General features: G+C 38.5%; 1 protein-coding gene across 6 annotated transcripts in view; it reads right to left on the bottom strand.

Annotated features, from left to right (window-relative positions):
* lrrfip2 (leucine rich repeat (in FLII) interacting protein 2) overlaps window positions 1-12,702 on the bottom strand; it is a 28,630-nt gene extending 15,928 nt beyond the window's left edge. For 4 of the 6 annotated variants that reach the window (XM_084736264.1, XM_084736266.1, XM_084736267.1 and 1 more), the window contains exons 1-7: window positions 12,504-12,702; window positions 10,400-10,560; window positions 2,831-2,917; window positions 2,297-2,356; window positions 1,585-1,644; window positions 1,403-1,441; window positions 1,089-1,154 (exon numbers count right to left, since the gene is read on the bottom strand). In XM_084736264.1, coding sequence (XP_084592390.1) covers window positions 1,089-1,154; window positions 1,403-1,441; window positions 1,585-1,644; window positions 2,297-2,356; window positions 2,831-2,917; window positions 10,400-10,489 — 402 coding nt within the window. In that variant the 5' untranslated portion in view covers window positions 10,490-10,560; window positions 12,504-12,702. Of the gene's footprint in view, window positions 1-86; window positions 156-266; window positions 315-1,088; window positions 1,155-1,402; window positions 1,442-1,584; window positions 1,645-2,296; window positions 2,357-2,830; window positions 2,918-10,399; window positions 10,561-12,503 lie in introns of all 6 variants that reach the window. The other 2 variants (XM_084736269.1, XM_084736268.1) reach the window with 2 other exon arrangements.
* Window positions 12,703-15,372: the final 2,670 nt, after the last annotated feature.

Below are 15,372 nucleotides of genomic sequence, written 5' to 3'. Positions count from 1 at the left end.
ACCACCGCAAGCCACTCTGATTAGTCTACACTGCCTCCATGCTTGAGGCTGCAGCAGAGACACCAACACTAAGGGAGTACACTGACCAGCAGGTCCTTCTTCGACGAACTGGATGAAGCCTTTTTATGGCCATGCAGGTCATTGTACACAGAACTCTGTTCAGCCCGGGAAAAAGTGTAACAATAAAAAACAAGAAGCTAAAATGAGACAAAAGGCGAAAAGCATAGAGACTGTGATAAACAAATGGTGATCATACAAGTACATACGGTGGAGCGGGAGCTCTTGAGGGTGGAGCGAGTGGAGAGGCCATCAGACTAAAGAAAGAAGGGGTCTCGAGAGTTATGATCATGAGGAGATCAAACACGTGAAAGGATGTTAGGCTGCTGTTAGGTTTGCACCAACAGCACACATTTCATGTGTCTCACCAACACAAGCTCAGTATCTTAGTTGTTCAACAGGTTAAGAAATCCAATACACCCAACAGATCAAGCAAACTAGTTATTTTTCCACAGCTAACATTTACATTTCCCCAAAGGACCTTCAGGTTACTGCCAGGCCTTATTATATTATTAATGCATTTATTATTATGTACTAGAAGAAACACAATATCACATGATCCTGAAACATGATCTTATGTGATCTCATGAGGCAGCAGATGAAAACTCAATCAACAAGTAGTCTCTTCGGCCTGACGTGGAGGTTAAATTGTAATTGTCAGTCTATGAATGGAAGCATGGTACCTGCTCCACCTCCTTGTAGACTTTGTAGACTGTCTTTTCTCTTTATCGGGTTCTTAGAATCTATCAGTACTCTTAATGCTGACAACTTACTAGCACATGTATGTTGTGACCAGTATCGTAACATATGTCTGCGATGTTACTGTCTGTCTCACAGTGTGCAAGACATGACCATTGCGTGGAGCGTGCATGTAAATATAACCGTTCAGCCCGAAAGACACAGAAGTTAGTTCTGCTGAGCACAATAAAGTTTACCTCAACTCTCATGCTGAGAATCCAGATATTCAGTCATTTGCCAAACTCCACCAAATACATTATGCTCTAACACACACATGCACACACACAACGCACCAAGGCATCTTTTCTACGAGAACTGGATCGACTTCCCAAATCACGTATTGCTGACGAGGCTGATGACTAAAAAAACACAAGCAAAAAAAAAACAAAAAAACAACAACAAATAAACAGACAAAAGCAAACATCATGAGAAATCTTCTTTTAGAAACATATTTTATGAACCAAATGAGCACAACCGAATGAAAGTTTTGTCACCCAAATGTATTAATTAAACAAGTGCTTTCCTGGCAAGAACACTTTCACACATCAGTGTGCCCCTGTGACAACGCGGTCATAATAAAACTGGCAGGGATGTATTATGTACGCACCCTGTAGCTGCGGACTGACATGACATCATCATCCAGCCCCTGTTGATGTGGAAACATAGAGTCACAGCAGAAAAGCAGACAGAGAGGAACATGGGTGATGAGAGATTAACTGCAGGATTAAAAGAGAAAGAAGAAAGGAAATACAGGCAGACAAAGAGGAAGTGTGTGGGGGAGATACAGACCCGGCGATGACGGCTGCTGGATCTACTACTACTAGAGGATCTGGCTTTTTCTGTGTCAGCCTGGAGTAAGGAAGGAAAGTTGGTAAAGATTACAGAGCGAAAGTAGAGAGGCTCAATCACAGGGGTGACCAAGGTCACTGAAATACTCAACAGTTGCTATGCAAAAGCCCAAACCATGCAAAACAACTTTTGTCATTATGTTTATAACCAAATGGATGTCATAAACATTTGCAAATGTTATCCACTTTAAGCTCTGCAGCAGCAAGATTAATGATATACAAGAGCAGCTAATATATTTCACATTTTTGTCTCATCTTTTCTTTTAAAAAAGCAACATAACGGCACACATAAAAAATCTCTGCTTCTCTTTGCTGTGTCAATACACCAGCACACACACAGATTAATTCCATCCAAATGCATCCATCACTTCTGAAGGAGGTTTGAGGAGTCCAGCTCAATGTCCAAACCACCTTCTTGCATGCAGACTCACCCACCCTAAATAAAGTCAAAGGCCAATGCCTGCTCTACAAATACACACACAGTCACAGATTACGGTGTCTCCAAAGCAAATACACCGCTGAAGCATTTTTCCACAATGAGGTACAGTGTAGTCTGTGAGTCAAGTGTAGCTAAATGGTCAGGGCTGACTGGGGCTCAATCCCACACAACAGGCTGTTAGTGGAGTGAGAGGCACTCTCACACACTCGCCTACCATCCACTGGTGGATCTGACCCCATTTTCTGTTGCTACCGCTGGATGAGTGGTAAGAAAGCTGGACAGAGGGAGAGGAAGTGCCAGGAAAAACATACAATCATACTTCAGGAAAAACTGCTGAAACGTAAAAAACTGGGTGACATTTACTTCAGGAATAGAACTTTTGGTTTCATCTGTGGACATGCAGCACTTTCGGTTTTCTTTCTGTGGGTATATTTTTGTGTATGAACTGTTAGATTAGTCTAAAAGAATCTTCCAAGGCATAAAGCCAAACAGCTCCTCTGCACCAGTGACTGTGGATGCAGATGAGCAGCTTGCAAACAGAGTTACTGTAGCAACAGGCCAACGTCCATGTAAAAACAACAAATTTAAAAAAATAAATAAATGGGAGAAAACAAGGCCAATTTCCATGTTGAGTCTACAGTTGATCTGTGTAGAGAGCAGCAATTATGGGCCATTACATTAGCTCTCTGATGGGCTGAATTATGGTCACAGTGCATCTTTCCAGTCAGGCTCTTTTTGTGTTTTATACCTCTTTTTGCTGCCGTTCAAGTTCCCTCATTCGAATATCCCTGGCCTCGGCCCGAGCCGCCCTCTTTGCCGCCAACCTCGCCTCCGCCTGTGAGACACAACATGAACACACTTGTTAGCCATTAATGGAAACTTGTAGAAGGTGCTTTTTTCTGAGGACACGCCCATCGAGTGCAAGGAGAAAGCACAAGGAAGGGAATGGCTTCGATCAAACACCACAAGAATATATTTGGGTACTCAAGTCATCTGTTTCCTGTAAGAGAAAAGACAGTGGAAAATGTACAAATGGGTTGATTTAATTTCTTCACAGATGCTTAAAGGGTAATTCCAGTATTTTTAAAAACAGCATGAGCACAGTTGTAGAGATATCATGTATATTCCAACCAATAATAACAACAGTGCAGAAATGCCAAACATAAATTTGAGGAAATACAAACCAAATCAGCATGATGTCATGCTAACGACAACAGTCACTTCCACCTAGAAAAATGGCAACTGATTTGATTTGCAGCAAACTTGTCTGTTTCTGCTGTTATTTTCAGTTGTAACTGTAATGTTTACAGATATATAGTTAAACACAGTGGTCTGACCTATCTGATGTTTCTGCTGTGCTTCTTTTATGTGTTCTGATGCTTTGCTAGCATCTCTGATAAACCACCCAACAGTGACATCTCACAGCTGGTCGGACTACCTGAATCTGTAATATCTGTGAAATTGGGCACTATCCATGCAGACTGTTTCACAGTGGTCGTGTTCTAACGACAAACAACCCACCCCTAACCCTCTAGACAGCCGCACAACCCTGTGCTAATCACTGCAATGCCTGACTTGGTCTGAATACAGTCTGACTGTATCTAGTTCTGAGTTAACTCAAGCTGTCATTTTCTTTCCTCTGTGGCTCAACAGGTAAATTAGGTCTCTAACCTAATATTAGTGACAGCATAAAACATGTATATTAGATGAATAAGATGAAACATAATTAAAAAAAACAAAACATTCATTACACTGCCATTAAATTCTATTTATGCGACGCAGAGGTCTCTATGTGGAATTTATTGTAAACAAAACTTTGGGATTTGTTCTACAGAAATATTGACTTGATCACATTCATCTCTTCTCCTGTCTCAATATTTAAAAAACAATAAATACACGAATAATAAAAATCAACCTGGAGGGGTTATCAAAGCCCTTAAGCCATTACTATATTGTAATGATCTTTTAATCGATGTCAGCCTGACAAATCACATTATCTATCAGGCTATAACATGGACAGTGCACTGTAGCTGACCAGTCACAGCTCAGAGTTAGTGTGTCCCAAGAGTGAGTGCTTGGGATGCCTCATCACCAACAACAACATGTGCTAACCATCAGTTTCAGGAGGAATAATTTAGAGACCTCATGGGGGACATGCCAATAGTGCACAAACAAACTGACAGAGGAGTACAGCATCAACAGAAAACAAAGTGAGTCACGTTAGTGTGGTTCTGCTCAGGCTGTAAACATGGAGGCGATTTCACAACATCTAACTAGTTCAACCTTATGAAGCACAAACCAGTCTAATATGTTAAAGCCAAACTGAGTCCAATAAACTCTCCTCTGGGGGGAAAATGAGGAGAGTCATCACACAATTTACCCCCAACTGAGTCAGAATATGAACAGGAGCTAATTTTACAGAGTACTTCAGCAGAAGAAGCTAATTTAGGCAAGTCAATACACAGTCCTGAGGAGTCACACAGGTGACTATGCAGACTGTCCTTCCATTACGTCCAATTACATTCCCTACATGCTCTGAAACTAAACATCCCTCCAACAAAGAATGGCACATGTGTTCACACAGCCTCAGTCTTTATCTCTGACTAAAAGACAGTCCATAAATACAGTGCGTGGTGTGTACAGTATCTCACTGCAGACAAACACTGTCAGCATTCCAGCAATTTCTTATCTGCACTGCCAGAATAGTCGGCCTGTGGGTATAGAGACTATTCCTGTTTCAATAATAGCCTGGAGTGAACAAACATTGTTTTATAGCAAGATCAGGAACAACCACACAAATCCAGGTTCTTTACCTCTGCATGTAGTTTTGTGTAAAAGCAAACTGTTAAACCTTGTTATACATATTTTAGAAAACAAAAAAGACACTTGTGGCTGACATTTAGGTAAGAGCTCAAGAGTAGGAGGAAGTGACCTGTATTCAGTTGGACAAATGTTTGTTTTAGTCAAATAGGACTATGAAGACCACTTTGTTTTACAGTGATAAGATATATGCATGTCACAGTTTTGATATTAAATCAAAAAACGAAGTAAGCTTTCAATAATTTTTTAGAATCAAAGTCAGACAGATTATCCTTTTTTTTCCTCTCTCCACCCCCGCCTACTTGCAACGTCTGGCACCTGTCAGAAGAAAACAACACTAAAGATGACACTTTATCTTACCAGCCGTTATGTCACACTTGGCAGCATAAAGCCATTTTAAAGAACTTGAAAATGTAAATGACAGCTATCAGGACATAATCAGACAAAGTCAAACTGAATCGTGGATTTGGAGAATCTTGACACTCCTATTAAGATATCTTAACTTCCCAAGACAGGCAATTATTGAAAAATATAATGCAGAATGATACAGTCTGAGCAAAATTGGGGTAATAGAAAAGAAGAAGAAGAAACAGTTATGACCATGACATAAAATGTGCATTTTAGTAGCTAACAGACAAATCTTGAATGTGTACCGATAAAGGAAAATCATCAAATGATTTGTGATTCTGTTTGTGTGAACAAATTTACTATGTAAATAGATGTGCTACAACTAACAGGTATTTTCCATTATCTATTTCTTTTCTTTCTTTTTTTTTTTTTAAAGGTTATTTTTTGGGCTCCTTGGCTCCACTTAGATAGGACAGCTGAAGACATGACAGGAAAGCGGGAGAAAGAGAGGGGATGACATGCAGCGAACCAGCAGCCGCTGCAGAGGACCGACAGCCTCAACACATGGTGCACACGCCCCACCAACAAACAAAAGTCAAAATTCCAGCTTCTTAAATGTGAATATGTTCTGGGTTTTTTTTACATTTCTGTGACAGTAAAGTGAATATCTTTGGGTAAATACTTTGCCAAAACTGCATGAAGACCAAACCAAAACCTTATGGTTAAAGGACGACTACATCTGCACACTTTTCCTAGTTTTTAAAATGGAAACTCCTTCTCAGTCATGCAGTGACAGCAGTGACAGCAGTGACATAGGTTACAATGCTGATGTCCGCCCCTCGCCTCCCCTCCCCTCCTTTAACTGAGGGCATTTATATGTAGCAACGTCATGACTCATGCAGAGACCTACGTCAGGTCACGCGGGAAAAAGTTTTTGGGAGGGCTTGGGAAAATAGCAGTTTGATGCTAACACATAAATACTCAGACTTTGATTGTCAGATTTTAATACAGAAGAAACTAGCTACGAAGCTAGAAGCTATGGAATACAAAAACCTAAAAAAGGCCATTTCCTGTGGCCCCTCTGTGGTCTTCTGAGTCTAACTGATGGTCATACAATAAAACATGGGTACAAGGTGGAAAAGGAAATAAAGTTTCTAATGTATGTTGAGACAGAGCACATGAGAGATGGCTGGCCCCTGTGCTCTGCACCTGTTGAGCTGTCTGACAGTATGACCTGGTCCGCACAGCAGCACAGCTGAGCTCTCTGTCTCTGTCCTATCTATAGCCTGGCCCATCCGGCCCCAGCACTCTGACAGCCATATCATGGGGCTGGGAGGGTAACCTGAGCAGCAGAAGTTCACCATCAAACACACCTCCAACACGGTCTGCAATAAGAGTCCTGCAATTCACCATGAGATCACCTGGAGCACTCTGACACTGAATTGTGGAGACACTGAGACTATGAAAAATACTAGCTAAATATTAGGGGTGTAAGAAAATATTGATACACTTGATTATCTTGATATTATGTTTTGTCATACTATAGTGATTCTCAAAAACACTGTATCATGATTCATGCAAAAACTTGTGACAGTGGTTCATTTTCTGTTGGATTTAAACCCCTGCAGCAATGTTATTTGTCCTTTTAAAACCTTTTAAACCTTTTAAACTCTTATTAACTCTTTTAAACTTTTATGCATGTGGTAGTGTGTTCATTATACCATGAGACTTTTCCTAAAATTAGATGAAAACTAGTAATATAATCACCTTGCCTACAATATACTGAATCATAACCCCTGTATCATATTGCCAGATTCTTGCCAATACACAGCCCCATCTAATAACCCAGTGAGAGTAATTATAAAAAAATGTAGGCATTTAGTACTTTTCTTGATTTAGATCACTGTAAATAATACCATTTTTTTATTTTGGGGTTTATGACTGTTGATCAGGAAAAAAGCAACTTAAAAACATCCTGGCTTTGACATATTGTGACTAACTGCACAACCGATCAATAGTATGTGTTTTGTTACTGTGATAAATACCTCGCCACTCATGATCTCAATACTCTGCAAATGAAAAATTGATGAAATTTGTAAGAAGTGAGTTAAAATGGATAAATGAACTGGAAAGTGCCGATAAGAAATACTTTAACATTCTCAATAATAAATGAAAGTACACGCATAATTTTATCAAGCACAATTCTCTGGCAGTATTAACAATAAATAAACAGTTTAATGCCAAACCAACTCAAGAATTCTCACCAATATCATCATCATCAAAAAGCTGAGACAGTAGGGGTGTAAATCACAAGTTTCATCAGGATACAACATCGATATATTGATTCCTTGGACAACAATATAATATTCGCTGATATCAGTCTGCCACGATACAATTTCAAATTGATTCAATTAAGAGACCTGAACACTGAATCAATATATTGATCAGATCAATGTATCCTTACATCCCTACAAGACAGCATACCAAGTATGTAAAAAAAATAAGTATGACAAAGCTCATAAAAATAGGTAGATTTGTTTAGATACACAAGATCATCACTTTAAAAATAGGCCTGTACAGTCAGTCTAGGTGCACTGAACATGTGTGTATGTTATGTAAATGACTAACCTTTGGCAACATTAAAATTACACCAGACCTTTGGTCCTTGAAAATGTTGTTTACTTGCCTCTAATATGACAAAAACACATTTTAGACATCTTTTACCTGCACCATAAAATACATTAAGTGTTAAAAAGCTTGCGTTATCAAATTGACAGACTTTATCCATTAATTGTTCACACAAACACACACTGTAATATGTACTTTGTTGTCTGCAGCCCAAACAGTCTCCTAACCATATATGGAAAGAGAAAGTGTGACACTTTCCATTGCAATAATTACTTATTGATATCACAAATGAAATCACATGGACTATGAACTATAGCGTCCACACAAAACACACACCCCTTCTGTATACTAAAGAAAGTCAATGATTGCCTTGTTCGAGTACCATTAACTCCCTTAGATCCTAATCTGAGGGACAACGGGTATGAGATGATCATCTAATTCTAACACTTGGCCACTGTCAGATTTGTAAGTAAGCTGCTGGTATTCAAAAGGACTGACTGCCCAGTAATGTAAGAGGCCTCAGAACTGGGCTGGTGACGGTGCAGGCTCATATTCACAGTCATTCTCAGCAGTGATCCGTGCCAAGCACAGCCAGGCAGGCAGGCTGTAACTTTTCTTAATCAGGCACAGACAACACGAGGCAGAAGCTGCAGTGTTTTGAACATTTGTTTGGGAGGGCGATGATGTGCAACAAGTTAGACACTGACCCCCTGAACTGCCTGCACAGTTGATCTAATCTCTGCTTTGCTGCACAAAGAGATTCAGATTTAGGACCTGACTGGGAGGGTCAGATGACTCATGTTTCTATGATCGGCCTGCATGACTATAAAGAGAGCAAATGGAGCCTTGTGCTTAGTGCCCAAGAATGAAGAACAGCACTGAACAGCTTTCAAACAGCACAGATGAAGCATTCTTAAAAGGGGCCAAGGCAAAAAGAGGATTCATTCAGTGTTACATTTCTACCTGAGAAAGCAAGAAATCATTTGACTTAACCAGAGGTCTTCACAGAAAAATTTGCAGAAAATGTGGCTAATCTAACCAACCAAACATAAAAGACCTTTAAACTGTGAAAAATGATCTTTGTATTTCATGCTGTTAGCCACCTCATTCTGAAAAGAGGTAAAGGAATGACAGCCCTGCTGTGGAACAAAATGGAATAATCCCAGGGCATGTCGTTACAGGCAAGGCAGCTTCTCTCCTCTGCCTGTGTTTTTCCCCCCAAACGAAAACACTACAAGTCAAGTCAATCTCCCTGTGGTCCAAAACAGCTGTCTCCGCTCACTTGAGCTGAAATACATGCGGATATTCAGGTTCTGCTGGTTAATTTGTAAATACGTGCTTCAAAAGACAATTTGCTGACACAACTTCGACCACCATGTTTCACATTAACATAATTTATTACGTAACAGATGAATGTTTCTGTCTCAGGTTGACACCTGAGTGCTGAATGGTAAATTTTGTAAGCAAGGCTAAAGCCAGGTTGCACTCTGCATTAAAATTTTAATCTATCCCAAAAAAAGTCTATCCAGAGCTGTTATCCAAGCAACAAGTCCTTAAGCCAAATCTTATTAAATTACAGAGTTATTCAAAGCTAACCTGATTATCATCAGAACTACTTACATTCATGCCATCTGTAAAATGACTTTAATATATTTATCCTCCCTGCCTGACTGACTCAATATCACTGTTATAATGAATGTAAGTATTTTTAAAACAAATACATAAATAAATGTAAGAAATTATCAAAATCCACTGTTGTTTTAAAGGTAAGGTATGATAAGGAAAGGACTATAGATGAATAATTTCCACAATATTTACAAAAAACCTGGACATGCTCAAAAACAATGATTTTTACAGTTACTGGCAAAGAAGGCTTAATATAAAAACACTGCACAATCATGCCTCATGATCAAATTAAACACATTTAGATTTTTTCCATATCTATTTATTTTAGTTCTGTGTTAAATCAATTTCCTAAATGATAGGATATCCCAGTCGATTTATGTGAGTGAAAAAGCTTCAGGTTCTAGAAATGCATCACACAATTAAAATGGATAACACTTGATGAAATTACCAAAGCATTTAACCCCGGTTTAGGGAAAGATTATGATATAACATGGACAATAAATGCAACTGAAAATAGCCTACACATACACATTTTCAGGCTTTGGCAATATAAAATTTCACATTGGTTTTAGTTTAAAAGGTCTCTCCTGCAGCCATAGTGCAGTGTCAGCCAATCATATGAGTGCTGATAATGGCTTAAACTGTCTACTCATCTTCCCTTTATTTTAAAATGTGATGTGCAAATTAACAACATCCACAACTGACAAATCGATTTTCTACCTATGCTTGAAGAGCCCATTATCTGGATAAGGATAAACAAGAATATTTGAGCTGGATAAAATCATATTAGCATTGATTAAGCAATGCATGAATGGAGCAATGTAGCAAGAATACAGCTTTAATCCATCCCAGGTTGCTCCAAAATGGAAAGACGTGTGATGGAGAATGAACTTACCTCTCGAGCGATACTACTCAAAGCCTCATCCTCTGCTGAGAACCGATCTTTCAGAGGGGCCCGCTTTCTACCAGAGCCTTGTGTCCCCATGTTGCCAATGCAACTGTAGCTCCCACAGTGATGTGTAAGGCCAGAGAATACACAGAACTGAATGCAAATGCCTAGAGGAAAAGAGACAAAGGAAACTCATTTCAACAGGTCTGTGAACAAAGCAAACAAAGTGTTAGAATAACCTCACATATGCATTAAGGCTGTCTCCAGTTTCCACTACATTTCATTGTGGAAGGTTTTATGCTCTCTGCTTTCACTAACAACCCATAAACTCCCCATCTCTTACTTCCATTTCTGCAAAAACAGACAGTTACTCATGTGTGGCATCTACAGTGGCTTTAAACAGTTGTGGTTGATGTGAACTAGCTTTAATGTAACATGTTGCTCCATGTTTTCACTGAAAAAAAATCACAATGATGTAGCAAACAAACTTGTTTTCTTAAGTCTGGAGAACAAAATTTGTAGGCTAAAGCATCTCTGCAGCTTACTTTGACCAGTATCGTCAATTGACACTTCATCAACAGCAATGAGAAAACTGTTCCATGAAATGTTCAATAGTTTTACTTAAATGCTTTAAATTCTGCCATGAAAGAACATAACAAATATGCCCATCATATACCTTAATAATGGAGTGTGCTACAAGTGACAAGCAAACAGCCAGTCATTTATCATGTGTGTAGTTCAGCTGCACCATCGACATGTGACACAACAACAGAAACAGCAGGGGGTGAAAAAATGAGTGCAGATGCTGAGAAAAATTAATAAAAAAGCTTATGTCAGAATTTAATGTATAGCAAAATGAGATCGCTCATTTATCCTTATTTATTATTAAAATTTGGCTATTACCTGTGTGTCTTGGTTAAATTAGGTGGAGTAAGGTGGTTAAAAATCAACCTTTTTCTCCTGGTCTTTATTAAAATGTGTCATGAAAAATGACGAATAACCACCACTATCAACTGAAATGAAACATTTAATTGTGATAAATTGCTGTTTTGTCACTCATTTTTCCTTTATAATAAAATTGCAGCTTCTGTCATAAGGCGATAGCACTTTGTCAGATTGCAATTTTATCAATATTTCAATTAACTGTGCAGCCCCACAGCATTTACACATTACATCCAGCTAAAATAAGAACCCCATAAACAACAGGTAAGTCAGCAGGTCTATAGAGGGAATAATGATATTGAATTGCACATTTAAAACTGACAAATTTTTGTTCACCGGTAAAGCTTGCATTGAAAGCTGATACATTCATTCCTCAGTATCAACATGATGACATGTGTTCACTGGAAATCCAGACGATATCAAGTTAACAGACCACCACACAGACAAAAGAGTACTCTGGCTGGCTGGTAGAGCCAGGGGGGGAAAACGCCTAGTTTAGGACCCGGCTGAGTCAGAGGACCCAAGCGAAGCATGAGCTCTCTCTTAAGACGTTTGATGATCCAAAATTCAAAATGACCGGTCTGACCACCTCAGAAACGCTGGCTAACAACAATCCAATGCATTCAAACAATCCTTGATCAACTGCGTGGACAATTTCCAATCAGATAACGTCAATCAAACAACTTCAGCTAACTAGAAATGTTTTCCATTTACTAACAAAGGTAGCATTTCTGTCCCTAAACCGTGTCCAACAGTGAAAAGGAATAGTAACTATTGTAGCTGGGTTAAAGCTACAATTACTACCCTGTTAGCGTTAGCTAGCTAGTTATACTAACGTTAACGTTGACTAAGCTTGGCCAGCTCGCTGGTAAGCTAACTAGGAGTGCTAACTAGCATTTCACCCTCCCGAAATTCTCATTAAAAGTTACCCTATCAGGTCCTTACTCCGCTGAAGCTAGCGGTTTAACGTACAAAAGACGAGAACGGTTCAGGCACGTCCTTTCCACGGCAATGACCCCCAACACGGACGACCAATGTTAGCTGATCAGTTTAGTAGTTAGCTTGGATAGCCAGTGGGGCTAACCTCGACTCTCCTGAGAGAAGCAGTCAGGGCAAACTGGCATTGATCCTCCCGTCATATTTCCCACCCGCAAAAATATAACGTTACCTTCACGACACCTTTAAATAAATAACCCGCGACGATGCCGAGGTGTTGTCCCTTTTCTCCAGCAGCTTCAGGGGAGAGCCATTCGGCTTCTCTTCAGATATTGGTAGTGTTTTTGTCCACACTGACAGCTGTCATCAGTCCGCCTTTCCACCGCTCTCCACTGCCCTCCTTACCCAGTTCCACACACACTGCTCAGATCTGAAGGTCCCGGATGTTGGGAAAAATTAGGGTGTGATGCTGCCTTCACGGACCATCGGACACATCAAAATATCAACTGCCAAAACCGGCTGGAGAGAAAGAGAGAGTGCGGTTTTCCATTGAGTGATACTTAATAGTTCTTGTAGCCTATAACTACATACAGAGCGACTTTCCAGTATTCTGTCTTTAGGGACTGACAGCATGGAAACTGTTTAAACGAGTAATGACGCAAATTGCTGGTATTATTGTTGTTATATAAATACTCTACTACCATAAAATAGATGCCCTTTTCCGCCAATGTTGTGGGGGAAAAAAAGATCCTGTATGTAATTATAATGTGAAACTTTCTCGAAATACTGAGACAGTAGCTCAAGCTAATAAGAAACTTTCAGAAAATAATTAGTATCTCACGACTTGGCCTACTAACGAATTATTTTCAGATACTAACTTGCTATTTTGAGATACTAAGTCATTGATTTTTAGAAAGCTTCTTATTATATGAGACACCAAGTCATTGTTTTTTTTTTAAAGAAAGCATCTCATTATTTTGAGACCAATTTGTTTTTTTAGAACTTTGAGAGACCTATTTAATCATTTTTTTTTTTTAGAAATAAAAAAGTCATTATTTTGAGACATTAAGTCATTATTATGATTATTATTTTTGAATGTTTTCTATTTTGAAATACTAAGGAATTTTTGAGATACTGATGTATTTTTTTTAAGTACTAAGTCATTATTTTTTTTAATTTTTTTTTTTTTTTTTTGGGGGGGGTCATTATTTTGAGATTATAACTAATTTTTTTGAGAAAGCCTCTTTTGAAATAGGCCTGCTAAGTTCTCCAACTATGGTATAGTAGCAACTTTCTCAGTTGGAGTAAGTTGTTATTTTGATGTAAGTCATTGTTTTGAGACAGCACCTCAACATTTTGAGAAAGTTAATCATTACAAAGACTTAAAGGATCTTTTTTGACAGAAATTAGGTTCCATAATAATGCACAATTTCTTGCTAAATTTGCCTAGAAGATAGAGGAAAGAATATCATTTCTAAATATAACTTAAGAATGAAATATATATAACAACATACAGTAAGTTTAGCAGCCTCTGTACAGTAGATGATGATTAATCATAAAATGGCCCCGGGTAAAAATTATTGGCTCAGAGCATCAGTCAGATTGGAAATGTCACGCTACTTTTTTCAGGTCATTTTTTTTCACCTATTCAAAATACCGAATACACATTTGACACCCCAAAGAGTACATTATTTTTGCATAGTTTTAATTGAATGCAAGAACAGAACACCAACACGTTTTATTTGTTACAGGCCTGCAGGTTGCAAAATAGGGCTATGTAATATTTTATCACCTATAATATCTTATGAGGGAAAAATATATAGTGACAACAAACATAGTTATGTAATTGTGCATAATAAAACAAAAGAATATTAATATAAAAATGCACAGGTGGGATTAAAAAAAACCCTGAGGGCTTGTAAAGGAATCTGACCTAACACTGAGATTGAAGACAGAAACACTGCCACAGATGTACTTTTATTTTATTTTATCTTTTAAATCTAAACAAGACACACAAAAATATAAAATATGAAATATATATGCATTCATGCAGCATTATCATACCTCATTTACACCATTATCCTTCAAAAAGGTAGTTTTTAAAAGTCATATATGAGGAGTGACTGTGAAGTGAAAGAAGAAAAGCTGTTCCATATGACTTCACCTGTACCTGCACCTTGTATAGTATGTAGTGTGTAAATAACAAAGTACGTATCTCTATTCTAGGTCACTAGATCACCAGAGGAGGGCAAAAGCCGCTTTAGTCGAAGGGCTGCCAAACTTTTTCATGCCAAGGACTCTGAAAATAGATGCACATTAGACCACAGACCCTGTATTTGGGAGGATTAAATTTAATGTAAATAATGAGTTTTTTAAAATTAGGTTTGAGGAAAATAAAGTCTTCATAGTCAATCAACGATCAAACTAGGATCACTATAAATTACAAAATGGCTGACCTTATTTCTTCCTTTGTTGTTACAAATCCCAGAAAGTGTGATAAAAGTTTAAATGTTCTTTTCCTCCTTCTGCAGGAGAGGACAACCCTGTACAACCCTACCCATGGTCCGCTGCTGGTCCCCAGACCCCAGGTTGAAAACCACTGCTCTTTTCTTCTGTAGCAGCTGTTTATGTTTTGTCCACAAGAGGGCAGTAGCGTATCATGAATTCTCCGTGTCTGCTTGTGTGAAATGGCATAAAATACAGTGTGTAGTTAATTACATGTAACTGTATATAGTCAAAGATAAAATTGCATTTCAGCCATCAAAATAAATGATCTGATCCACTACTCCAGAATGTACTTTAAGTTCTCTGGTTGCAAAGATGCTATTCTACTGTTACAATGAGGCAGAAACATTTAAAATGACCTGTTAAACAGAGTATTGTGGCAAATTAATAGCAAATGGCATTTTAAATGGTACATACAAGCCATATTTTTGCATGGGTGCTGCACAACAGAATAACTTCTATTGGCAACAGTACGAACAAGAAAATCAACAAGTATTATGCATGTTCCTTGTGTATCTTGTTTTTAGCTGGCAGAGCACAGAGGACCTACACGACCTGCATGGAAATCCCCTGATTGACACCCATAACACTGGTTG

Source organism: Lutjanus erythropterus, chromosome 14, assembly GCF_056507025.1.
Source record: "Lutjanus erythropterus isolate fLutEry1 chromosome 14, fLutEry1.hap2, whole genome shotgun sequence".
NCBI lineage: Eukaryota > Metazoa > Chordata > Actinopteri > Lutjaniformes > Lutjanidae > Lutjanus > Lutjanus erythropterus.
Note: the sequence above shows the minus strand (reverse complement) of the source record. Positions and strands in the feature narration are given on the sequence as shown.